The sequence below is a fragment of the Dichotomopilus funicola genome, assembly GCF_033296635.1.
Source record: "Dichotomopilus funicola strain CBS 141.50 unplaced genomic scaffold C8A04scaffold_119, whole genome shotgun sequence".
Classification (NCBI taxonomy): Eukaryota; Fungi; Ascomycota; class Sordariomycetes; order Sordariales; family Chaetomiaceae; genus Dichotomopilus; species Dichotomopilus funicola.
Genome location: NW_026944140.1, coordinates 2,099 through 26,047, shown reverse-complemented (window position 1 = coordinate 26,047; position 23,949 = coordinate 2,099). Strand labels below are relative to the sequence as shown.

The following is a 23,949-nucleotide window of genomic DNA, read 5'->3' as shown; positions in this document are numbered from 1 at the left end:
CAACGGGGGAATGTGACGGGGTGGAAACAGGTGGAAAGGCTTACATGTGACGTTATCGGGGCAATGTAGGAAGCGGATATTCGCCTGCCGGTGTCTTGGCGACCTTTGTGCCAAGCGCGGTGGCGGGGAAGCTTTTGGCCGATGCTGCCTGCAGGCGGGCATGTGACCAAGACACTGGTGACTTTGCGCATTGACTGGCCGCCTGGCCCGCTCTGAGCCAGAACTGCCGGCCAAGGCGCATTCTTAACAAGGAGTTCAACATCGACTTTGAGAATTACGAACACGCCAATCCCAGTCAACCCTTGAATAATATAACCAACACACACCACGAGCCGGGCCCCTCTCAACAGTCGCCCCACAATCCCGAGACCGAAGGCTTAGCCGACTCTGACAACCTGACTCCCCTCGATCCACTCACCGCCCAATCTGTCCCTCTGTCGATTCGCAAATACTGCCAGATACGAATCAACATCCCATCCAACAACCGCCACCATGAAGCTCTACTACGTCGGCGTATGTTTGTCCTATCCTATGTTCACTCTTAAAGGAAGAGCTCGCTGGCTAACAGCGACATGACAGGTTCTCGACAACACCAAACAGCCTGCGCTGCAGCTGTGCGCCGCACACGAACTCAGCGACTTCTCGCGCTTCACCCGAAATGAATATGGCAACTTCATGACGATGATCAGCAAGACTGTGGCCGAGCGGACGGGGCCCGGTCAAAGGCAGAGTGTGGAAGAGCAGGGTGAGTTGTCAACACGATGGAGCTGGCGTAGACTACACAAAGAGACATCGACGGGGACTGACATATCGAGGAGACTACGTTGTCCACTGTTACGCCCGGTCCGAGGGCGTCGCTGGCGTGGTTATTACCAAGGACTACCCGCACCTGGCTGCGCACAGCGTGCTGTCGAAGCTGATGGACCAGTTCCTGTCCGAGGTTACACTCGACACCATCAAGGCCGCCGAGAACGACGGCGACGTTTCGTTCCCTGCGCTACAGGATTACCTCAACAACTACCAAGACGCCAACGAAGCGAGCAGCATCGCCAAGATCCAACAGGAACTTGACGATACCAAGATTGTTCTGCACAAGGCCATCGATAGCGTATGATGAACCCTGACTTTCCTCCAGAAGCAAACGCAGAGAACTAACGATCTGCCTCCTTCAGGTCCTTCAACGTGGCGAGAAACTGGACGACCTCGTGGCCAAGTCCTCCGACCTCAGCGCTCAGAGCAAGATGTTCTACAAGTCCGCCAAGAAGCAGAACTCGTGCTGCATCTTGATGTAAGTGGGAGGAAGGAAGGATAACATGAAAACGAACGACGCCGCGCCGGAGCCGCCGAACACCTCTTCCGGGTACCCGAAATATGTGTCGGCTTAGAACACTGGGGACTTCCCACCCTCAATTCTTTCCGCGTCCATCATCGACCCCCTTAAGCATTTACCAAGCGGGCATGCCGCCCGGTTTTGATAATACCGTCGGTTTCTCCGGAGAAGGGAAAGAGAGAGATCACCCTGGCTTGAGTAGGGGTATTCGGGGCTGGCCGGCCAATAAACGAAGGACGAACGTGACCGCATCTCTCTTTTATGTTCGGTGCGTCGCTTGGATATGGCTGGTGACTCATTTCGAGGCTGTAAACGAGAAAGAAACCTTGAAATGAGGGCAGGGAAGTGAATCGTTGGAGAGCAGGCTTGACCGAAATAATGATACCTCACTTGCATATAACATTGTTGAATACATGGCTCTAAGAAGGACAAGCAGGCGGCGGATGGCAGATATAGCTAGTAGATAACTGTCGTTTCATTAGAAATCCCGTCGCTGTTTGATGACAACCTAAGTTCATGTTGGTGAGGCTAAGTCCTCTCAACCGAACCCTTGAAGTCGAGACCCACTGCATGAATACTTCGATATGTGCATATTCTTTTTACGGACCTTGTCGGAGGTCTGTGACGAGGAATTACGCAGTGTTTCACGCATGTCTGCATGGAGTCCGTACCATTCGTATTCTATTTCAAGGTGTTGCATCGCAGGTTACCAAAAGCCCACATCCAGAGTTGTCTGTAATTCTGTTGTACATATCCGTCCATCAAGGGAGTTGCATCGACGAGATGAAATGCCGCAGGAAGCGCCCTCCTCTTCTGCGCTCCCCATGCAAAGGTGCCTAGCCCCCTCTCCCCTCACGAGCTATTCACACGATGTCACCACTAGAAGTAACTCATCGCAAGCGATCATCGAAATCAACTCTGGTGGGTGGGACGATCTGTGCCGCCGATGGACAAGAGATCGGGGAGATGAGGCGAGCGTTTGAATGTGAACCGATTGGATTGTCATTCATGCATGTGTCGGTAAGACATACAATCAACCCCGAAAACGAAACCAACAAGCCAACCAGAAAAGTTTGTTGACAACGGCTTTCTTTGCTCTTGTCTTCTCTTGTTGATCTCTCCGCTGAAATGATGGATCAATCGGCATGGAGGGGAAGAGGAGGGGCGAGGAGCTTGAGGTTGTTGGTGACAGACTGTGAACAACCCGAAATGCAATGTTTCTTTCTGTTATGCACATTCACCTGAATCAAAGAAGTAATCCGGTCAAATTTCTTCGTCGGTTCTGCACACAAGGTTGCAGTCCGAGCCAGTTCGGATCTCATTACGCAGTACATTATTCGTATCTTTCAACAACACGGGACATTCCCCGTCATGCATTTGGGTTGTTGTGTGAATTCAACGTGAAGGCTTGAGCGAAGGATGAGGGTTCAATGTCCTTCGCTCCGCCAAGAGGTACCACCGCATGGCCCAGGGTCTCCCCCGACCATTTTGGCCACAGTGGGAGGAAATAGCCAGGGTGTGATTGGCCACCGTCAAGAAAAGGTTATCGTCGACTGGTGATTGGACAGGTGGGCTGGGGCTCTGTGTGGTTCTTGCTGCCCAATGAGGTGCAGATCGCGGAAGCGGCGACCCCGGATTGGTTGGGGGCGGGGCGAGTCGAGGTTTCGCTTTCCACCTCATCTTTGAGACTTTCCGCCTCGAATGTTTCGGCCTGAGTCGTTGTTCAAGGGTTGTTGACAGAAGACGGGACGGTGTTGTCATTCGAAGCATTAGATTCCCGGAAGACATACTGTACAGAGAAATGGGAGTTCTCAAAGGCTGACAATCACCTCTCGGCGGAGACGCTTGTCGTCGGCGTGTCTTGTCCAGACTTGACCAGGGTTATTTGATTCTTGTTACGTCATGACAAACAGGGGCCATTCGCGCCGGCGTAATGTCCGGCCCCATCCGGGTGTGGAAGGGCGTTAAGCTGACAGAGAGCTCCAAGCAGTGCGGCTTCCGATCGTCGGTTGTTGGTTGCGACTTTGCGAGCGAGATGCAGCTTCGGGAGTGGAGAGACGGAGACGAAGCGAAGTTGCAGTTCAAGGGTTTGTCGACACAACGCTTTTTGAATGAGCCGCTTGAGGCCAGGAAAGGCCCTTCTTTGAAAGGGTTCTTTCCGAAAAGAATTTAACGGCCCGCGAGTCCCGTTGTTGAGGAGGGATTTTTAAGAGGTCCTTGCTGGAAGTAAGTGAAATCAGAGACCGAAGGACTCGAGACGGAAGTCAACATCCATTTCTGGCCCATTGTCGAGACCCTGAAATTTACCGCGCTATGCCGGCCCACTCAGGACATGCATGGCAAAGTGGCTAAGAAAAGTGACGGTTTGTTTTTTGAAGGAAGACAGAATATTGGTGCCAGGAGTACCTGAGCGTCTCAAGTTGAGAGATATGGCCGTCCCCTAAGCTGCTTTCCCATGTAAACAAACCTCAACCAATGCGCGTCGAAGGTACTGATGCGCCGATATCGTGAACGACATTTCCTCTCTCCCGCCCATCACTCTCCCTTCTTCTCGCCCTCCACCCACCGTCCGCTCTTCCCTCCTTCCTTCAACACCACCCGCAACCCCTCCACCACCATCCCCTTATCCACCGCCTTACACATATCATACACCGTCAGGGCCGCCACAGATGCGGCCGTAAGCGCCTCCATCTCCACTCCCGTCTTCCCATCACATGAAACCGTAGCCGTGATCTCAATCTCATCTCCACCTTGTTTCCCATCGATCTGGCCTTCCTTTCCTTCCTTCAACACCAACTCCACCTCCGCATGCGTGATCGCGATAGGATGGCATAACGGAATCAGAGCGGGCGTGCGTTTGGCTGCCATGATGCCCGCGATGCGCGCCGCGCCGAGCACGTCGCCTTTGCCGATCTGATTGTCGCGGACGAGTGCCAGCGCGGTAGGTGAGGAGAACCGCACGGCGCATTTTGCGCGGGCGACGCGTTTGGTTGGTGTCTTGTCAGAGATCGAAACCATGTGGGCTGTGCCCGATGCCGTGACATGTGTGAGTTTGGGTGTGCCGGACCCGGAGTTGTCATCCTTGTTTTCCAACGATCGGGTGGAGGTGGTTGAGAAGAGGCGGATAGCAGATTGTTGGGCAACGGCGTCTTGTGAGGAGAGCATGAAACTGGGAATGTTGCGAGGGAGTGTGGGAGCGGAGAGGCCGGCTAGATGCCGCCATGGGGGTCTCGTAGAACGTGTCCGCGACGACGAAGGTGTATCTACAATTCCTATTTAGCTACGATGCTCGTACATGCTATGCAAGACTCCAATGCCCTTAAACAAGTTGTAGTATGCCCAACAAATAGCTCCAAACTATGCCTCAACGCCAAACAATGCGCCAGATATGCTGAAATTGGGGGGACATCACCCACCAATCAAGATCATTGGCCGGTTCTTCATGTGTTCCAGCTCCCCGATGCCCGCGTGCTTCTCCTTCTTTCTCTTCACGGCCGAGCCGATGACGTTCAGTAGTTCTTCCGAGTTGGGTAACACTAGCGCCTCAGAGTCTGCGCTGCTGATATCCCCTAATCGTTCCCTTGCAGCTTGCTCCAGCGACTTGAAAGCCGCTTCGTCGATGGGTTCGCCGCCGTTCACCTGGCGGACGATGTCTCGCAGCGAGACTTCGGCATTTCCAAATAGACACACCTTCAAATTTCCGTCGCTGGTGATACGAAGTCTGTTGCATGTTCCGCAGAAGTTGTGCGTCATGCTCGTGATAAATCCAAGCTTGCCCGCAAACCCGGGCACTTGGAAGGTCTTGCTTGTGTCGTTTTTGTGGCCGGTGACCCTCTCCAGGTCTGGGTATCGGGTACGGATAAGGTCCAGCATTTCTTGGTAGTTAAACATCTTGCCTTCGCTCCACTTGTTACCGTCGAAAGGCATATACTCGATGAAGCGCACCTCGACGTCCTTGTCCCGCGTTAGGTCCACAAATGGTAGAATCTCGCGGTCGTTCAGCCCACGCATAACAACGCAGTTGATCTTGAACTTTATCCCCGCGCCGGCGCGGTTCAGCTCAAAAATGCGGTCGATGGTCTTTTGAACTGCGCTGAATCCTGCCCGCCGCGTCATCAACTGAAACTGCCAGGGGTCCAGTGTGTCGAGCGAGAGGTTAACGCCCGTCAGGCCGGCTTCGACCATGGGCTCCAGCTTGCGGTGCAACGAGAGTCCGTTGGTGGTTAAACACAACTCGCGTAGGCCATGGCTTCGCAACGCCCCAATCTGCTGCATCAGGGGCACAATATCTCGTCGTACCGTCGGTTCCCCGCCCGTCAGCCGGATTTTGGTAACGCCCTGTGACACGAAGAGCGAGGAGAGCATCACGATCTCCGGCGTGGTCAAGAGCTCGCGGGATGGTGAAAGTGGCACGCCCTCCTCAGGCATACAGTACAGACACCGCAAGTTGCACCGTTCCGTGACTGAGATGCGCAGGTAGTCGTGTTGCCGGTGAAAGGTATCGGTCAAGAACTCGGAGAACGGCTTGGCGTCCCGGATGCGGTCTCGGCGCGGGGTGATAACCGGAGGTGCCGGTGCCGGGCCGTCCCCGCGGCCGGGAGTTTCGGCTAAAGGTGTCGATAGACTCCGTGGAGGTGGTGGCGTTACCGGCTCGGGTATGTGAGTTGCGACAGCCCCGGAAGCTATGCCCCTCCTTGTTTGACACGAGGCCATCCAAGGTGTTGGCGCCACCTGCAACGCGCCGACCCGCATACGGCGGGCGGCACAGCGCAAAGTCGCCGCCATGATCTCGGCTCAGCACGCTTTCGCACTTCTTGTCCCGAAATCCTAGCAGTTTTTAGCACTTCAGCCTTCGTGATGGAGGTCGTGGAACCGGCGAGCGTGGCAGCGCATGTCGTGGAACGTGGAGATATTGATGAATTCTGGAGGCCAGGCGGGCCTAAGGGGTCGAGTCATATCACGGTTGAAGGTGACTGTGAATTTTTGGCGGATTTTCTAATTGCCTTGTCCTTCCGCATTGGAAATACGAAATCAAATGGAGAGGTGACTCAGCAATTGAGGCGAGCTCGGCGAGCTGCGGGAGGTTCTCCGCGGCCAGAGGCGGGATTCGGGAAGAGCGGGGCATTTCTTGGCCCTTGGAACGGCTCGGAAGTCGGCGAACGCCCACCCGACGCCCTCTGGACCCACTCGACTTTGTTTCCTTTCCCCATTGTTTTGTTTGCACGCACAGACCGTATCTGGTAGTATCAGGCAAGAACAACCCAGCAGCTCACCGGGTCGGGATAACACAGGCAAGAGCAATACGGCAGATCGTCTTTCCTGAACTGGAAATTAAGCATGAAGAACCTGATAACTTCTTCCCCTGCTTTCCTCACCTTTTCTGGCTTACTTGTGCACTCCGTAGCTCGGTCCCCCCAGCACTCGCGATGCGATTTTCTCCGGCGCTGAAGTGTACGTGCCCCTTTACGAATCTGGGGTTTTCAGTGAGGGTGCAAACCGTCTGGACTTTGCTGCCATCATCCGCAATATTGACAAACCAACAGCTTCGCCCCATTCCCTCCCGAGCCCAGATGGCAATTATGTCGCGACGGTCTTCGGATCGGTGATCAATGTCCGGGCCGTTGCGGGATTCGGTATCATCAACGTGGCCAAACTCGGCCAGGACTTTGCAGGCCCTGTTCTGAGCTTCCAATGGTCGCCATCATCGCGTCTATTACTTGTCGCCGACCGGGAGCGTATCCGTGTCGTGTCTGCGCTGGACGACAGCTTCAGCGCGACCATCCGGAATTTTGTTACAGCAGGAACTAAACCGGCGTATATTGGCTTTGGGGCTTCGGACGTTGAAATTTGCGTCATATCCTCATTTGGACTCAAATTCTCCGTCTTTGATCTCACCACCTCCAAGGCGATAGAGATCGGCAGCCCCAAGGTCTTCTCTTCGTCGACCGCGTCGAAATGCTTTTCAATCCGACCCGATACACGTCACCTCGCCCTTCTGACAAGGTCGTCGGGTAAGGACATGGTGAGCATACACAGCTACCCGTCGAGAGAGCTGCAAAGGTCATGGGCACCCGACACCATCGATGCCCAAGCACTGGCATGGAGCCCTGACGGCAGGTGGCTGGTATTATGGGACTCGCCGGCCCATGGGCACAAAATCTTCTTCTACACATCCGACGGGCACGTTTTCAAGTCGTGGTCTGGGCCCGCCAACCCACTTCCCGAAGACCGAGATTACGCCATGGGGGCTGGCGCCCGGTCGGTCGAGTTTTCTGTAGACGCCCGTTATCTCGCCGTTGGTGATTTCAGCCGGTCCGTCTGCGTCCTGAGCATGGCATCTGTGACAGAGACAATGAGGCTCCGACACCCCAAAACGCTCATGCCTAAGGATACCCTCCAGGTCAGTCAAGGTGTACTAAACCGTGAGGGTTAATCTACCATGATGGCTAACTGCGTTTTATGATAGATATGGCAGGAACAAATCACCGCCTCTCACACAGGGCCCGCCATCCACACTTTTTTACGGACGGCACACGCCATCTCGCCGGCACCCGCCCTAAGGGATAATTCGGAGCCGGTGTCCGGATGCGCCTCTTTACTATTCGACCCTTCTTCGGCCCTTGTCGCCACGAGGCAAGACGACTCCCCCAGCACCGTTTGGATTTGGGACGTACAAGCCGCAGAGCTCCGGGCAGTCCTCCTCTTCAACGGGAATGTGGCTGGGCTTTCGTGGCACCCGCGTATCGCGGAAACCCTGCTTGTCAGGTGCGAGGGAGACCAATACAATGGTTTGATCTTCGTCTGGGATCCTCTCTCCGAAGGGCCCCGGTCTCTCGACTTTGCCCGGCACTTGCCCGGCGCTAAGGCAGGTGGGAAACTGCGCGTCCAATGGCTTGGAGCTGAGACGTCAACCCGCCCTTCTGTTTTCTTCTCAGATGCCCAAAATTATGTACTGGCCTGGCTTGGCGAAACGGACCAAGGTCCGCCGCCGTGGGGGGACTACGGACCATCTCGGCGTCACTCATTCTCAGAGGAGTGTAAAGAACGCGACGAGTCACCCCTAGACTTAGTACCGGCTTCAAGGACTAAACCTGAGGTACCAGACCTCGACGAGGACGACGACTACAGCGAGATGGAGGATACATTTGTGTTCAAGCGGTAGGATCCAGAGGGTTTCTGTGATTTTTTAATCCGCCACGCCGTTTTTCACTCCCCACATTCCCCTCCCCCCTTCCCGGGGTCAATTTTGATACTCGCGGCGAGGGCGGCAAGCAAGAAAAGGGGCCCGTCTGAATCTGATGGCGTCGAAGCAAAAGAAAAGCTCGGTCGGGAACAAGGGCCCACAGCAATTGGTTCAACTTTTCAGCCCTCATCAATCTCCGGGCTATGTTGCATGTCCACATATGCAAGTCCTGTCTCGTTTGGCAAGGACTGAGTGAGCATCAAGAAAAAATTCCATTGTTTGGCAACCCATCCATCTGAACGGGAGGAGTGCGAACCCCGCAGACGGCTCGTTATCCGGATCCTTCGTCTCTTCTTTGTTTTTTCTTTCCTTGGAGCAGGGGGGATTCGGCCCCCAAAGTCACCGCCCTGGCGCCCCAACTACAAAAGACGCTTCATTTTGTAGATCTAAGATTACGATTGGTCGTTTCTGAGCAGCTGTCGATTGCCGGCCCAGCGAAGACCATCGCTCGGCCAAAGCTTCCTATGGTGGGATGTTTTGGGACGTTTAGCGACAGACAAGCCCGGGAGTGGCTCCCGGGGTTTCATTGAACCCCCGCCAATATCATCCATCATTCGACAGGCCGCCCGCCAACAGTCAGCACTCAGCAGCCCACACATCGCTCAGCTTTCTCAGAAAAGAAGGGGACAGGACAGGCGAGCTGACCTCTCGCTGTGACACAACCGCTGCATGCCGTTGGAGGCAAACACCAGAACGTTGCAAGCTTGGCCACCCGGGAAGCTGCAGTCAACCCTGGGCGGTGAGCTTCTTCTGCTCGAATCTAGTCCCCTGTTTGCCGTGTCTCGAGCGCATGGGAGGAAGAATGGCGTCTGACTCGTTTACAGCACGAAGGTGGCCAGCGGCATGGTGGCGTTTGAATTATAGGGACGCCACTCAGAGTGCATTTTAGCTGCATTGTGCACGTTTTTTTCTTCTTTTTTTTTCGTGCCTTTGCCTGTGTCTTGTTGAGTCAATCACACTGTTTGGCCGTTGGACATCACCAACTGCATGCTTCGTTCTCTGGTGGGCCGGTCCTCGCTCCAAAACCCACTTAGAGGCCTGTTGGGCACTAAGACGCCCGGTCCCTGCTGCCGGGCCCGCAGCCAAAACTCGACCCGGTTGATTGGATCGACTAGGGCGTGGGCGGGGAGATATGGACGCCACCAAAGCCGGGAGCAACCAACGGGCAGTCTTTTTCAAGGTCTTTTAGGATATCAGAAGTTTGCCCGCGGGGCCGGAATTTGTCTTTCTCTGAGCATGGGGGAGGGGTGGCATGTTGAAACCGACGAGTTCGGCGTTGGACCACACCATGATGTCCATGATCTCCATGGTGCCTACGCTACTGCGTATTCGATGCATCTCGGAGCCGGGATGGGCCGCCATTGCACGACTCGAGAACCGCACCAGCTCTGCCGAGTGCTGTTCTGGTATTCTGCATCTTGGGACTCGGACACTACTTACCCAGTGATGAAATGTGACGGCGCGTCCTTCGCGTCCTGTACCCGGACTCGTTGGAGACATTCATCCTCTCCTTGTCTCCCTGGCCACGGAACGGGCTGGTCAAGTTCCTTCTGGCAGGGCCAGCTGCCCAATGGTCATGAGCTGCCGTTGATCCGGGGTACGCGACCCTTTTTAACTCGCTCCCGGCTCCGTTCGAGATTTTCAGATCGGCCCTTGCCCCGGGCACTTTCTAATTCCAACCACTCTGAGACCACTGCCGCGTTTCCAGTGGCGGTATTTTGCCTGGAGGCCTTCAGACACCACCCCTTCCTCGAGTATAAGCGTTACGAGTGATGAACTTGATAAACTCTTTGCCTTTACTTACTTCTTCCGCCGGCAACCTCTCGTTTTCAACGGTCCTCACGAGAAATTGGGTTGACTTGGGACATAATCCACAGTACGCAGTGAAAGACCAAGCAGGGCCCCCCAGTCGTCTTGTCAACGGCGCGCCGTCGTCATCTCCGGTTGTCTAATAAGCTCCCCGGAGACGCCCGTCGTCTTGTCGAACCGCCCAAGTCTAACAGCACGACGGTCCGTGATGCACCGAAACCAGCATCAGCACCGGAATTTGGAGGTGTTCACGGTCAAGCCGGGCCCCGAGACCGGGTTGTACTACATTTTGGTTGCGAACGTACGCGAGGAACCCCTTCTTCGCTTCGGCCGTGTTACTGGGTCCTCGAAACCCAACTGACAAATCCTGGACGCAGCTTGCCCACCGCACGACATGGAGGGAGCTCAAATCGTTCGCATCTCAGGCCTGTGAGGTGGACCATGCCGAAGTCTACCCTCCCACTTCGGGGTTCGTCCGGGTCAGAGGACGAGCCAACTTTGAGAAGGCGTTCAGTAAGACACATCGAGTTACCTGGAGGCCTAGCGACGACCGATTCTGACCCAAACAGGATATCTCGATGGCAACACGCTCGAATACCGCGCGCTGCAAGCAGATGGACGAAACCTAAACCAAGACACCGTCGTCAAGCTCTTGCTTACCGATTACCACGCGGTGAAGATCATGCGAGGAGACAACACGAGAGTGGTGGCCGAGCCGGGCGATCCCCCAACCGAGCCCTTGGAAGTGCTGTCTCAGGGCCTGGGAGGCATGACGTTAGCAGGAGGTGCGTACCTGGATTATCAGGGAAACCCTAGTCCGGGGCTCAGCCTGGGTGATCTTCAGTGGCGCTACCCTACCGGACCCCCGTACGGCGGTCGGGGTTACCAACCCGCTCCAGCTCCAGCCTTACGTCCACCGGGGCCCTTGGCATACCCCGCGATGGCCGTCCCGAACCAGGGATTCGTCCCGCAACCCGTTCTTGGTCCCCCGCCTGCGGTCTATCAGGGTGGGGCGAACAACTCCTCGGCATCCACCTCGCCGCAAACCGCGATTGTCCCATATCCGTACGGCGAGAGTCCGACATACTACCCTCAGGGAGCTGTTTATGATGGGAGAGCCCCGAGTTACACAGGTTTTATCCCACCGCCGCCGCCACCACAACCGGGCAAGAATAGTGGTCCTTATACCAACCCGGCATACGACTACTCTTCCGACGCGCTCACGCCGATACAGCCCGACAATGTGCCATCGATTATTGACAGCCGAGCAGCCGGCGTGTTTGAACCACGCAAGATTCTCATCCGCGACCTCGAGCGCGAGGGGCTGTCAGAACCTGCCGTCACAGCCCTGCTTATCCAGCACACGGGCATTGGAAATGCCCCGGGCCAGATCGAAAGAGTGGAAATACCGCTGAATCGGGAGGGCAGGTCGCGGGGTACCGCATATGTCACATTTGGCTCGGCCGATCTCGCCAGTACTGCGGCGGCCGGTGTCAACGGGCTCAGGGTGGGTAGCCGTGAGGTGTCTGCGCGTGTGGTGGAAAACGGAGGAGGATCCCGGGAAGGATTGGCTGAGGGTGGACGGTCTGCGTCGGGCCGACGGGTGGGCGGGGCCAGCAGTGGGAAGACTAATCGGGGAGGTGGAGGAGGTGGGAACTCAAAGTCTCACAGCGGAAAGGTGTCTCGGTCGGGACAGCCGGCCCAGGCTATGGGGTCTGTGATCGTGTCTAGCGACGCCTCACTCAAGTCACCCGTTGTCAACGATCCGCTTTCCGACGAGCCTGTGTACACGACCACCGCCGCTGCGAATACCTCGATGTCTGCCTCGGGATCGATGTCCTCGTTGGTGGAAGGTAGCAGCCAGAGTCGTAAGAAGGAAGATCGGCCCGTGATTGTTGACGGGAGTGGCGGGCGGTGGAAAAAGGAGTCGGCGCCTGTTGTTGTGGATGGGAGTGGAGGGGCGGGTAGTCAGAGCGGTAGTGGAAGTGGGAATAAGAAGGCGGCGGGTGGTGGGAATCGAGGTGCTCGGTTTTGAGGTTTGTTGGTGTTGGTGTTGTGTTGGTGTTGGTTGTTGATTGTGTGCGAGTAATGGTATTCTTGATGATTTCTTTTCATTCTTGACTGTTTTTATTTTCGTCGGCTTGTATTTCCCCATATTGGTCCCTACTACCCACTGTTATCCTTCCTTTTGCATTTGGGGATCTAAGAAAAGAAAACATGTTTTGGTATTGGTATTAATCACACCTAATGGGGTGATGTCGGTCTGGTAATGGAATAAGTGGGTCATCATACTTATTGGCGATGGATTTGGGCGGGGTTAATACACTAGAGTAAAGGTGGCTGTAGCTTTACGTGTCAAAGAGGTTGTTAGGGGTTGTCATGAGGCGTGGATAGATGGGTAGTGGATTGGATTGGGTAACTTCTAATTGTACTCTGTGATGGCGGCTTGGGATGTAATAGAGGGAGGACGGCTGGATGATTAAGTGAAGGAGTTGGTTGAGGATAGATACCTCTTGATTTATGGAATGGATAATGTCTTGTGGCTCGGTATTTGCGTAGAGTTGAATTACTGTAACGTTATCTCCTCAGCCTGTGTAATACAACTGAATCTACGTGTATTTGAGGGGGATAACAAAATGTCAGATATAATACGCGTTGCATCTCGGGTTCTTTGATGTCCACGGCATGCATTATTGTACTTCGTAGATTGTGTGTTTGATTGTTCTACATTTTCTTGCTGTTTGTTGTCTCCATCCAGGACAGAAATAACAACCCAAAAGGGACACTTCATCCTGACCTTCCCCCCATCTTTGCATAGGTACGCTCTCACTTATACATCCTTCAACCCTTTCAACCCCTTATCACTGCCACCCGCCCCCTCGTCCCCCTTCTCCCTCCCCAACTGCGCAACAAGCCTCGTATTCTCCGCCTGCACCGCCCCCACCAAATCCCTCAACATCTCCACCTCCTTGCGCGCCACATCCCGCTCGGCACGCACCCGGTCGAGTTCCAACCGTAGGTCGGCGCGGGCGGCGCGCTCGGCGGTTTTCCGCTGGCGGTCGGCAGCTTTGCGGGCTTCGGCGGCTTGTTTCTCTGCGAGCCGGGCGAGTTCGCGTTGGTGCTTGTCGTGTTGCCGGGAGAGGTTGTGGGCGTGTTTGGCGCGGAGTTTGAGAAGGGTTGAGAATTCTTCTTCTGCTTCTGCTTCTTCTGTGGGGGGTGAGGCTTCGTCGGTGGGGGGGTCTTTGCTGGTTTTGCTGTCTTTGCTGTCTTTGCTGTCTTTGGTGTTGGTGGAGTTGGCGTCGGTGCTGTCGGCTGCGCTGTTTCCGTTGCCGTTTTCTTTTCCACTTTCGGTCTCATTCTTCCCCTTTCCACTGTCCTTCCCACTCCCGTTAACATTAGCCTTCGCACTCTTCGCCCGTCGCTTCGCCTGCTCCCGCGCAATCTTCTCCTCTGCCTTGCGCATCCGCTGCTGCAACTTGGCCAGCTCCTTCTCATGCTGGGCCTGGGCGCGCGCCATAGCTGGCGGGAGCGCTTGCGAGGAGGGGGTCTCAGAGACGGTCGAGCGGGTGGATTGGTTGTCATCGGCAGCGGCTGGTTTGTCTTGGTCGGGTTTGTCTTGATCTGCGATCTGTTTGTCGGCTTCGGGATCCCGGGAGGAGTCCGGGAGGGGCTGGCCGGGTTGTGAGGTGTGTTCGTCCTCTTCGTCGTCTGAGACATCGCTGTCGTCGTCGAAATCGCTGGTGTCGGTGTCGGTCTCGATGGAAGCCGGCGCAAACGCCGCGACGCCGCTGGCTACGGCTGAGGTGGCCATGCCGAGAGCGCTGCTGAGCATGCCGTAGATGCCGCTGTTACTGGCAGGTGGTTGGTCATCGCTCTGGCTATCGGGGGGACCGTCTGTAGCTGATATGTCTTTCGGCGGCCGTTGTTCTGATTGTGCCCCGGTTTGTGGCTGCTCTGTTTGTGATTCAGCTGGCTTCGCCTCCTGCTGGTGTATCGGCCTCTTCAAGTCCTCGACACTCTGAGAGGTGAACCACTTGAGGAACTTCCCGGCGTCACCAATAATCCCCCCTGGCGTGCCCTTTTCCACCATGAACCGCGGCACGCTCCCGCCCGGATCACTCCGCGTGACCATCATCCACTCAACAGCCATCTCCGTGTCATCACCATCGTCTTCATCATCCCCGACACTCCCCGGCCGGAACGACACCGTCCTAGCCTCCCCTTCAGACTCAACCTCATCCCCGACCGCCTGCTTGGCCGCAAGCAAAACAGCTTCCCTGCTAACCCGCTCTCCACTACCAGCCGCAAGCGCCTTTTCAATCTCATCTCTATTAGCCCCGCTCACATCCACCGACGATCGCGCCCGGCGCAGGGGTTTCGGTTTCGGTTTTTCGATGGGCACTTCGCGGATCATCTCGACGGATTCGTAGGTGCCGCGGATGAAGCCCGGGCGGGGCGGGCAGTCGGGGTGGTCGCACGGGCGGGAGATGAGCATGAAGGTTCGGGGATGTTTGCTGCTTTGGCTTTGGGTGTCTTTTTCTGTGGGCATTAGGATGAGGGTGATGAAATCTCGGGGTGTTGTCGGGCCTGGGAATCTGGCCGAGACGTGGTACACTGGATATGTCAGTCTAGAACCATAGATAAAACACGACACGGCGAAAAAAAGAAAAATAATAAAAAGAAAAGAAATGGAGGGAAAAGAAACTCACCATCCATCCTCCCCCCCTCAACTTCCACCCCATCCACCCTCCTCTCCGCCCCAATCCCCCTCACATTCCCCGTCCCAGGCACCTTTCCCGGACTCGCCGCCACCCGCTCCAGCGTAACCTGCATCTCCCTTCGCAGCGCCGCCTCCCACTTGTCAAACCACGCACTACCCTTCTGCCGAGAAGCAGGAGAAGAAGAAGGAGGAGGAGAAGAAGAAGAAGAAGAAGGAGGAGGAGGAGGAGGAGGAGGAGGAGGAGGAGGAAAATGCAAACTCCTCCTCGCAAACCACGCCCCCTTGCCATCCTTCCCGCCCATCTTGTACATCGCAATACCGTGCGGGTTGGACCCGCTGCTGGATTTGTCGTCTAGCGGTTTACCCGGGTGTGGTGGCGGTTGGGCCGGGTGCATTTTGAGATCCTTCCATTCTTTGCGGAGTTTGGTGATTGTTTCTGTGTCTGCTGCTGCTGTTTGATGATGATGATGGCTTCTGTTCCCGGGTTGACTGGGCCCTGAATCCGATATGAAAGATACCGCTGAGTCGGTGTGAGAGCGGGCGCGGCCGGGGTTTGCTGCTGTAGAGGAAGAAACAGGGGTAGAGGCCGTGGGATATGGTTCGGGGATTGACTCGAGGAGGATCCGGGCACGGGAGAAGGTCGAGTCGAGAAGGGCGGCTAGGGCTGGGGGGTCGTCTTGGACGGCCTGGATGTCGTCGGTCCAGGAGAGTGGGGCGAGGGCTTGGAAGGGGGTGTGGTGGGACATTGTTGTTTTTCTTTCTTTTGTTTTCCGGGTGTCGTGGTGTAGTTTGGTGAAATATGGGCGGTGACGGGTTATGATGTGTCGTGGGTTCCTGTCAGAATGTGACGACCGCCTCCGAAACGCAGCCCAATACTGAGTGAGTAATTGACTAAGAATCTGGCGAAACTCGATATCTAGAAATGAAAGCGAGTTTGGTCTCTCTCAACACCAAAACCTCCAACAAACCCAAAGCGCGGTGGCGATCGGGCCGGCTATGCAACCGCAGGACGCGTCATCGCCTAGCTAGTTGAAGGATTCCGGGGGCCTTGAGTTTCCTAGGAAATGAAACGGGATAGGCACCAGTTTTCCGGATCCAATGTGAGGTTTAAGCTGAAATGAAATGGCCCAGAATGTGTAATTGACCAGATCAGGTCTGAGAGAAGTATGAAGTGGACGATGGCCTTTGGGTTGGGCTGCAGAGTGGTGTGTGTAAAAAAAAGGAGGGGCATCATTCAAGAACCACCCAAAGATTTCCCAAGATCAAAAACAACTGTAAATCTCGTTGAATTGAACTGTTATCTTAAAATTCTCCCGCTGAGGGTAAAAAGATGAAAAAAAATGGCGGAATAAAATAAATTCCAATTTCTGTCCCTCTCGTGCTCTCCCAAGGCGAGGATACATGTGCCCAAAAAACCACTGACGTCATAGCATGCACCCTACCACCCACAGCCACCTCATTACTTCTAGTGTATCCGTATATATTACAAAACAAGACAAACAGTGGAACAATCATCAAACTAAAAACGCAAGCACCGACTGGAAAAGAACCCACTAACCCACTAATTAGTAGAGGGAAATAAGTGACACATAAAAAGAAAAAGCTCACCACCAAGCCCTATCCCCACCCGAAGGAATAGACGTTGGCAGTTACGAAAAAACCCCCAAAGGGACTTTTTCTTCGCTGGTCCCGGGAATCGAACCCGGGACCATTTCGATTTACGACGGAATTGGAGAGGCCAGCGCCCCTCCCAATACCGCTGAGCCAAACCGACCGGTGTTTGGATTTCAATGGGGAGGAGATGGTGACTGGGCGAGGGCGGAAGGAGATTATATAGGATGGGAGGGAAGGAGGGAGGTGCGTGGTTGACGAGGGGTTGGATTTCGGTGCCCGGGGCTGGTACTGTACTATATAGCACAACACTGCGGTGTTGGGTGCATACTACTGTTGTGGATGAGCGATTGCACTACATCGGGCCGAGCATTTCGTTCGCTGCATGCTTAGCACATAAGTAAAAGTAACATCTGGGTGCTTGTCTTGCAGAGTTACCTTGTCGAAGAAACCCTGGCGAGCTCTTGATGGGCGCCGGCCCACGAGTTTGTCAATCACTAGGTGTCACCCTTCAAGCCCAGACACAGCACAACATGGAACCGAGACACCACCAATTCAGATAACTCATCGATTTCCTTCTCCGCCCAACCTTCCTAGTGCCGAATCACCAGGTCGGTCGGTCGGTCGGTCGGGAAAACCGAACCACACCTACAAATACATCCTCAAAACAGTTCGTGACACCCCTATCCTTCTGGACGGGGGTCTTCCTCATGGGAGATACACAAATACACTTTACAATCCAACCCATCCAACCCATCCATCCCCCCATCCACCACCTTCATCTCCCATCCGTGTTCTCTCATCCTCTTCCCATCACCATTCCATCTCCCCATTTTCCCTTTCCCTTTCGCACAGTACCCCCCGAAACGCCCTCACGCCCCACGCCCAACACACTCCTCTAAAAAAAAGGTAGAATGGAATTCATCCCAAATACAAACGTCCCATACCATACCATAGCGCCCTCACTCCCACTCCCCCAACCGCAATACCTATCATCATTGATTGCCCTTGCCGTCCATAACGTGTGCCAAGTTTGAGGTTGGGATAAAAAAGGCCGGAATCATGTCACCATTTGACCGGCCGATCCCAGCTGCGCACACCAAAGCCAATACCAATACGACAGAGTAGGGCACAGGATAGAGGAAGCTAGAGACATCACTGCATGGTCTTAAGGAACCCATCCAGATCAAAGCTCTCCTCATACTGCGTGTTATCCCATAACTCTCCAAGCCCCTCAAGCCAAGCCGCCTTCTTGCCAGGCTGTCGCACATCACCCGTCTCAACATCCACCATGTCCTCTTCCCGACCCTGCTCCACGTCCCCGCCGCCGTTGGCGCCCTTCTCCGCGATCAGACCAGGCCCTCCAGAGTCGCCAAGGTTGAACAGATCCAGAATCTGGTCCGTGTCCATGGTCGCAAGCCCGGCGTTTTGCTGGTTGACGACGGTGCTGGCAACGTCGATCTTGAAGCGTTGCAGACTGAGGATTTTTTCTTCTAGCGTGCCGCGTGTGATGAGGCGGTACACGTTGACGACCTTCTTTTGTCCGATGCGGTGGGCGCGGTCCATGGCCTGCAGGTCCTTTTGCGGGTTCCAGTCGTGCTCGACAAAGATGACGGTGTCGGCGCCCGTTAGGTTCAGGCCGAGACCGCCGACGCTGGTGGTCAGGAGTAGCACGTCGTACGACGGGTCGCTGTTGAACTTGTTGACGATGTCTTGGCGCTTGTTGGCCTCGACGGACCCGTCCAGCCGCAGGTACTGCACGGCGGGAAGCATGCTCTTCAGCACGGTGTTTTGCACCATGTCCAACATCTCCTTCATCTGGCAGAACACCAGTGCGCGGTGAGGCTTGATGGGCGTGTACAGCGGGTCGGAGGATTCCTGGCCTTCGGTGCCGATGCCGCAGTCAACGAGCAGGTCGCGGAGCGCCGTCAGCTTGGGCGCGTGTGCCGGGTCTTCGAGACTGGTGTTTTGCCGGCCCAGGAACTTTTGCGTGTCCTCGTACGACCTGTGGCCCGGTTTCATGACGAGGGCGGGCGAGTTGCACAGCTTGCGCATGTACTGCAGCGCCTGGAAGATGTGCTGCTTGGCCTCCTTGTCGTCCTTGCCGGCCTGCTCCGACAGCTTCTGGCCTTCGCGCTTGGTGAAGTCCTCGAACAGCTTCAGCTGCAGATCGCTCAGGTCGCAGTAGTAGTTCTGCAGGATCTTGGGCGGGAGGTCGTTGAGCACCTCCTCCTTGAGGCGCCGCAGGAGGAAAGGGAGCACCTGTTTGTGCAGCGCCTCGATGGCCAGCGCACCGGCTTCCTGCTCCTTGGACGACGCCTTGCTGTACCGGCTGTTCGCGATCGGCTTGGCGAAGCGGTCCAGGAACACCTTCTCGGCGCCGAGGAACCCGGGCATCAAAAAGTCAAACAACGACCAGAGCTCCAGCACGTTGTTTTGGATCGGCGTGCCCGTCAGGATCAGCCGGTGGTTGCTGGCCAGCCGCTTGACGGCCATGGTGATCTTGGCCTTGGGGTTCTTGATCAGGTGGCCCTCGTCAAGGACCACATAGTTCCAATTGTACTTTCCGATCGTCTCAATATCGTTGCGGCACACGTCGTAGGACGTAATCACAATGTCGGTCTTGTCGAGCTTGTCCTTCTTCGCCTTGCGCTCGGCCGGCGGGCCCACGTACGCCGTGACACTGAGGAAGGGCGCGTACGCCTTAATCTCCTGCTGCCAGTGCCCCGATAGCGTGGGCGGGCAGACGACCAGCGAGGGCAACCTCCGCACGTCGGGGGCGCCCGTCTTGGCAAATTCTTCGGCGCGCTGGTGATGGTCGCTGGCGACCATGCAGATCGTCTGGAGCGTCTTGCCGAGGCCCATGTCGTCGCAGAGAATGCCGTGCAAGTGGTATTTGTTGAGGAAATGGAGCCAGTTGACGCCCTCCTGCTGGTATGAGCGCAGTTCCGCCTTGATCGCGACCGGGATCTGGAACGCTTCGACCTTCTTCGGATCCAGCAGTTGCCCGATAAACGTGCGCTCGCGGTCGCGGCCCTTGAGCAGCTCTTCCGATAGCCCCGGCGGATCCGGAATGCCGGCTTCGAGCGGCACAAGCTTGACCAGCGTGGCAAACGACGTCGTCGCGATGAGCCGGATCTCGTTGTCGGAATCGCTCATCCGGCCCAGCACCGGCACGATGAGGAAGATGACGTACGGCAAGATCGCGTCGCCCATCACCGCGATCAGATGGTAGATGGCCTCGATGGCACCTTGACGGAAGCTGAGATCCACGGGGTTGTTGATCGACGGCAGCACCTTCTCCACCAGCGCCGTCATGCCCTCAACCGTGATCACGCTACAGATCGTGGCCATGCACTTGGCCGCCATATAACGGAAGACAGACAGTTCGGACCGCAGCGCGCGGATCACTAGGGGAACCTGTCGCATGACGAAAGGACGGAGGTCCTCGTGGAGCGTAGGGGTCATGGTCCGAATCACTGACAGGGCATCGACAATCTCCTGGCCGAACGTTTGTTCTGGGTCTTTGGCTTCGGCGGGTAGATCGCCCGAGAAGGCCCTGGTCAGCGGCTCCTCCATGAAGGACTGCAGACTAGGGACGCGCTCCAAGAGCTCGGCCCCAAATATCTGCGAGAGAATCTCGAGCGCCTCTTTGGCGCCCCGGCGGGTGATACGGGCAGCCCGTGCCTCTCGCGCAAACTTGGCCGCGTCCACGTGGTCGACGCGGTCCTCTTCTTTCTGCATCGATAAGATCGCGCTTGTCTTGAAAGCGTGATTGGTGAACTCGGGTGTCTCGGCCACCTCGACGCACGAGAACTTGACCAAGTTGGCGACGACCTTGTCTGCCGGACCGCGGCGTCCCGAGTCGGTAAAGAGCTGCACAAGGCGGGCGATGGTCGCCGACGAGCGCCCCTGCAGTTCCTGGTTCTCCTCCGTTTTGATGCTGTCCATGATGGCCTTGATGAGCGGGCTGGGCTTCTTAGGTAGGACCTTCATGGCCACCAAAGCACACGCGGCCGCCGCTCGGATCCTCGCATCGCGCGCGTCCTTGGCCGTCTTAGCTTCCTCAATCACAGAGATGGTCGCGTCGCGAGCCTCGTTGAGCTGCGGGAGAGCGATGAGTCGCTGGCCTGGTGCCATGGCTTTCTTGAGCTTGTCAAAGTCGTCCGCCACCACCTTCTCAGCATTAGCCACCGAGAATGCACCCGGTCCGGCCTCTGGCTCGCCCTGGACCACCACGGCCAGTGCTGGCAACTTGTTGTGCGAGACCTTGCCGTGGTCGCGGAAGAGGTTGATGAGCTGCTGCGACTGCGAGCGCACGCGGTGGACATAACTGACGAGGTCTCGGTAATGTGACGGCCGCTCTTGGTCGATCATGTTTTGCAGCGGTTCGACGAACCGAGCCGCTGCCGTAGCCTCTGCCGCGTTGGCCACGCAGTTTTTGGCGTACTCGTCGATGACCATACAAGCGGCCAGCTGGGTCGAGGCAAACGGCGAGGCCAGGCCCTGGAGTACCCCGCTGTCGTACGAAGCGAGGTGAGAGTTTGGGATGAAGGACATGATCAGACCGATAGCTTTGGCCGCGGAGACGCGAGAGCGGACCAAAGTGTCCATGCCCACCAGGTCAACATCGCCCTGCATCATGTGGCCGTCCACATCGTGGCTCTGCGTGGCCACCGGGACGTCATCGACCTTGGTCGATTTCCTACGCCGTTTCGTGGCCCTCTCGTTGCCTTCTGGGGGCGAGGACCGCCTGCTCACCGGCAGCGCGGGGGCACTCATCAAACTGTACGTCCCACCAGACGGCTTCTGGAATAGGGTCCCGTTCATCGGGATGGGGTGTCGGGGGACGCCGACAGGGTGGAGCGCCAGCTGCATCAGCGGCTCTACGTGTGCCTCAAACTCATCGGCCAGCACAGCCGGGTCCTTGGCAAGGTTGCGCACGAGGGCAGCCCACAGATCAACGGACGCGGTCAAGGTCGCCTGGTCCCGCTCGACCAGTATATTCTGGAAGATGAGGCGCAGGATCCGCCCGTTGAGCCAGCCTTGCGACGTGTCGCCGCCGAGGTTGGCAAAGGTCATCAGAGCCTTTAGCACGGCAAGACGGACCGAAGTGATAGTATGCCGGAGGAAAGGATAGAGCCGAGGAACAAGGAGAGTAAACGACCGCTCTTCGTCCTGGGCGGCCGAGAGCTTCATGGCTTCCAAGACTTCAGGGAAACTGCAGAGCGTCGCGAGCAAGTCCATAATCTTGCCCGTCGACGCGCTCAGATCATCGCCGAGGTTCGAGAGACTCTCCCAGACGATGTTGATGAGGCCATCCAGCGCACCACGTCTCATCGTGACAAATTCTTTCGCCATCGGGATGAGTGTGGCCGCGCTGACCGAGCGCACATCGTCGTCGATGTCGCCGAGGCCCTTCATGACGGAACGGATGACTCCATCGATCATGTCCCCGTCCTGGAGCAGGAGGTCTTTACGCACAGCCACGACGTACCTCAAGCCCACCATGCCTCCGTGGCATACAGCCCACACGTTCTGCTCCAACTGCAGGTCTTCTTGCATCACCATCCGGTACAGCAACCGGTAGATGGCATAGACCGAGTCCGCAGGAACATGACGGAGAACCGAGCCCAAAGTTTGGCCGACCGTCTCGCGGATCGGTGCAACCGACGTGTCAGAGCTGTAGTCGGTGAACTTGTCCAGCATGAGCACGCAGCACAGGCGACATGCCAGGTCATCCAGCCATTGACGGTTGAGCCCCGTGTTGTCCTTGCGCGACTTGTCCCGTCGTCTTCCAGCGCCAGCCCCGTGCACTCGAATGATCTCCCGCAAGCCCATAGCTGCGCCATGACGTGTTTCCCACTGGGGATCGAACAAGTCAATTTTGAGGAATTCACAGAGCCGCTCGTATGGCCATTCCGCGCCCTCCATGTTCTCATCCACCTCGAGCTCCGACTTGATCGGGAGAATCGGGCCCTTGAACTCGGACACAACCTTGGTGTCCTCGTCCACATCGGCGGGCCGATCGAGGTTGAAATAGTCCGCTACCTTGCCGTTCTTCTTCGAGTCAGCATCGGGCATCGGAGTGTCGTCGGCGTATCCATCGGACCCCGCCGTTGTTGTCCGGCGGAGCGTCAAGTCGCCAAACCCGCTCTTACCCTGGGCGGCCTTCTGAGCCTCCCGCTTTCTTTTTCTCTTGAGAACGTTCAGTTGCCGGGTGCTGAGCTTGCTCTCGTCCTGTGTCTGTCCTTGGCTCTCGCTTGTTAGGCCATCCTTCCCTCCAAACCCATTTGTGCCGCCTACTGATTCCAGCGGCGTGTCCGGACTAAGGGCATGCTCGTGGATGATGGGCATCTCTTCGTCCTCAAACACCCGCCCAAGCAGCCCAAGCCGGCCATTTAGCGTTTTTTGTAGATGTGCTAGCCGCTTTTGAGGGTCGAGGGCCGCGAGCGTGAGGTCCACGTTTCCACCACGAAGTAGAGACCGCCCATACTTGAGAATGGCCGAGACGTCAAGCCCATCTAGGGCATAAAATTCTTCCTGATCGAGGACTGAGTCCTTCTGTTCCTCCTCCTTCTTGACAGTGCCGTCGTCCTTCTTCACCGGATCCTCCTCCGGTGGGAATGCATCGTCCACATTTGGGTCGTAGAGAGGCGCATTCTCAATAATCTTGCCTATCGCCTTTGCGGCGGTACTCCTGGTCTCCCATTCCTTGTGGCGGAGGTAGGGGACCACTCGCGTTAGCAGGTTGAACAGCTCATCAGGATGTTGTTTCTGCCAGTCGGCGAGTTGGTTGACGGCCGTGTCCCGAATTAGTCGGGTGCTGCCGGTTTCGAGGATGCTGATCTACGGTTAGTGTTTGCGCTAATGCGGATACTGCAGGGAAACCCGCTGGGGAAGCTGCGGGAACTTACGTGACGAGTCGGTCAAGCCTGGTCCGAGTTAGTCCGAGCCGAAATGATAAAACTAAACAGGGAAAGCGAGAGAGAAAAATAGTTGTCAAAGAGACTACTTACCGAGACGCCATTCTTGTTTCATGTCAACGGATATCGTAAAAACAACTAAATCTCGGCGACCATGGCACTATACATTCTGTCAGTTAGCGAGAATGTTACAGCACAGATTTAAAATAGTGTGCAATGGCCGTGGTGGGGGATGCTGCATGAATTGCTCAGTGCGCCGAGAAGAGTGAGAATGAAACCGCCGGGAATCTCGAAAAAAATGTTGTCGCGC

At 56.2% G+C, this 23,949-nt stretch overlaps 6 protein-coding genes across 6 annotated transcripts; 3 read left to right on the top strand and 3 right to left on the bottom strand.

Annotated features, from left to right (window-relative positions):
* Nucleotides 1-492: 492 nt before the first annotated feature.
* Nucleotides 493-1,292, top strand: C8A04DRAFT_40841 (Longin-like domain-containing protein; the record flags this gene model as incomplete). Its single annotated transcript, XM_062785079.1, has 4 exons — nucleotides 493-513; nucleotides 580-745; nucleotides 819-1,108; nucleotides 1,173-1,292. The coding sequence occupies 4 exons, from the start codon at nucleotides 493-495 to the stop codon at nucleotides 1,290-1,292; spliced, it is 597 nt and encodes a 198-aa protein (XP_062632665.1).
* A 2,573-nt stretch (nucleotides 1,293-3,865) lies between these two features.
* Nucleotides 3,866-6,115, bottom strand: C8A04DRAFT_33232 (uncharacterized protein; the record flags this gene model as incomplete). The annotated part of the gene is made up of 2 exons (XM_062782381.1): nucleotides 3,866-4,593; nucleotides 4,747-6,115. 2 exons carry the CDS (start codon nucleotides 6,113-6,115, stop codon nucleotides 3,866-3,868), a joined length of 2,097 nt encoding a protein of 698 aa, XP_062632664.1.
* A 641-nt stretch (nucleotides 6,116-6,756) lies between these two features.
* Nucleotides 6,757-8,492, top strand: C8A04DRAFT_33231 (uncharacterized protein; the record flags this gene model as incomplete). Its single annotated transcript, XM_062782380.1, has 3 exons — nucleotides 6,757-6,781; nucleotides 6,874-7,730; nucleotides 7,797-8,492. 3 exons carry the CDS (start codon nucleotides 6,757-6,759, stop codon nucleotides 8,490-8,492), a joined length of 1,578 nt encoding a protein of 525 aa, XP_062632663.1.
* A 2,098-nt stretch (nucleotides 8,493-10,590) lies between these two features.
* On the top strand, nucleotides 10,591-12,417 carry C8A04DRAFT_15991 (uncharacterized protein; the record flags this gene model as incomplete). Its single annotated transcript, XM_062778693.1, has 3 exons — nucleotides 10,591-10,683; nucleotides 10,760-10,861; nucleotides 10,927-12,417. 3 exons carry the CDS (start codon nucleotides 10,591-10,593, stop codon nucleotides 12,415-12,417), a joined length of 1,686 nt encoding a protein of 561 aa, XP_062632662.1.
* Nucleotides 12,418-13,212: 795 nt separating this feature from the next.
* Nucleotides 13,213-15,848, bottom strand: C8A04DRAFT_15989 (uncharacterized protein; the record flags this gene model as incomplete). Its single annotated transcript, XM_062778692.1, has 3 exons — nucleotides 13,213-13,622; nucleotides 13,755-14,996; nucleotides 15,092-15,848. The coding sequence occupies 3 exons, from the start codon at nucleotides 15,846-15,848 to the stop codon at nucleotides 13,213-13,215; spliced, it is 2,409 nt and encodes an 802-aa protein (XP_062632661.1).
* Nucleotides 15,849-17,868: 2,020 nt separating this feature from the next.
* On the bottom strand, nucleotides 17,869-23,743 carry C8A04DRAFT_33228 (uncharacterized protein; the record flags this gene model as incomplete). The annotated part of the gene is made up of 3 exons (XM_062782379.1): nucleotides 17,869-23,557; nucleotides 23,631-23,648; nucleotides 23,733-23,743. The coding sequence occupies 3 exons, from the start codon at nucleotides 23,741-23,743 to the stop codon at nucleotides 17,869-17,871; spliced, it is 5,718 nt and encodes a 1,905-aa protein (XP_062632660.1).
* Between the last annotated feature and the right edge of the window lie 206 nt (nucleotides 23,744-23,949).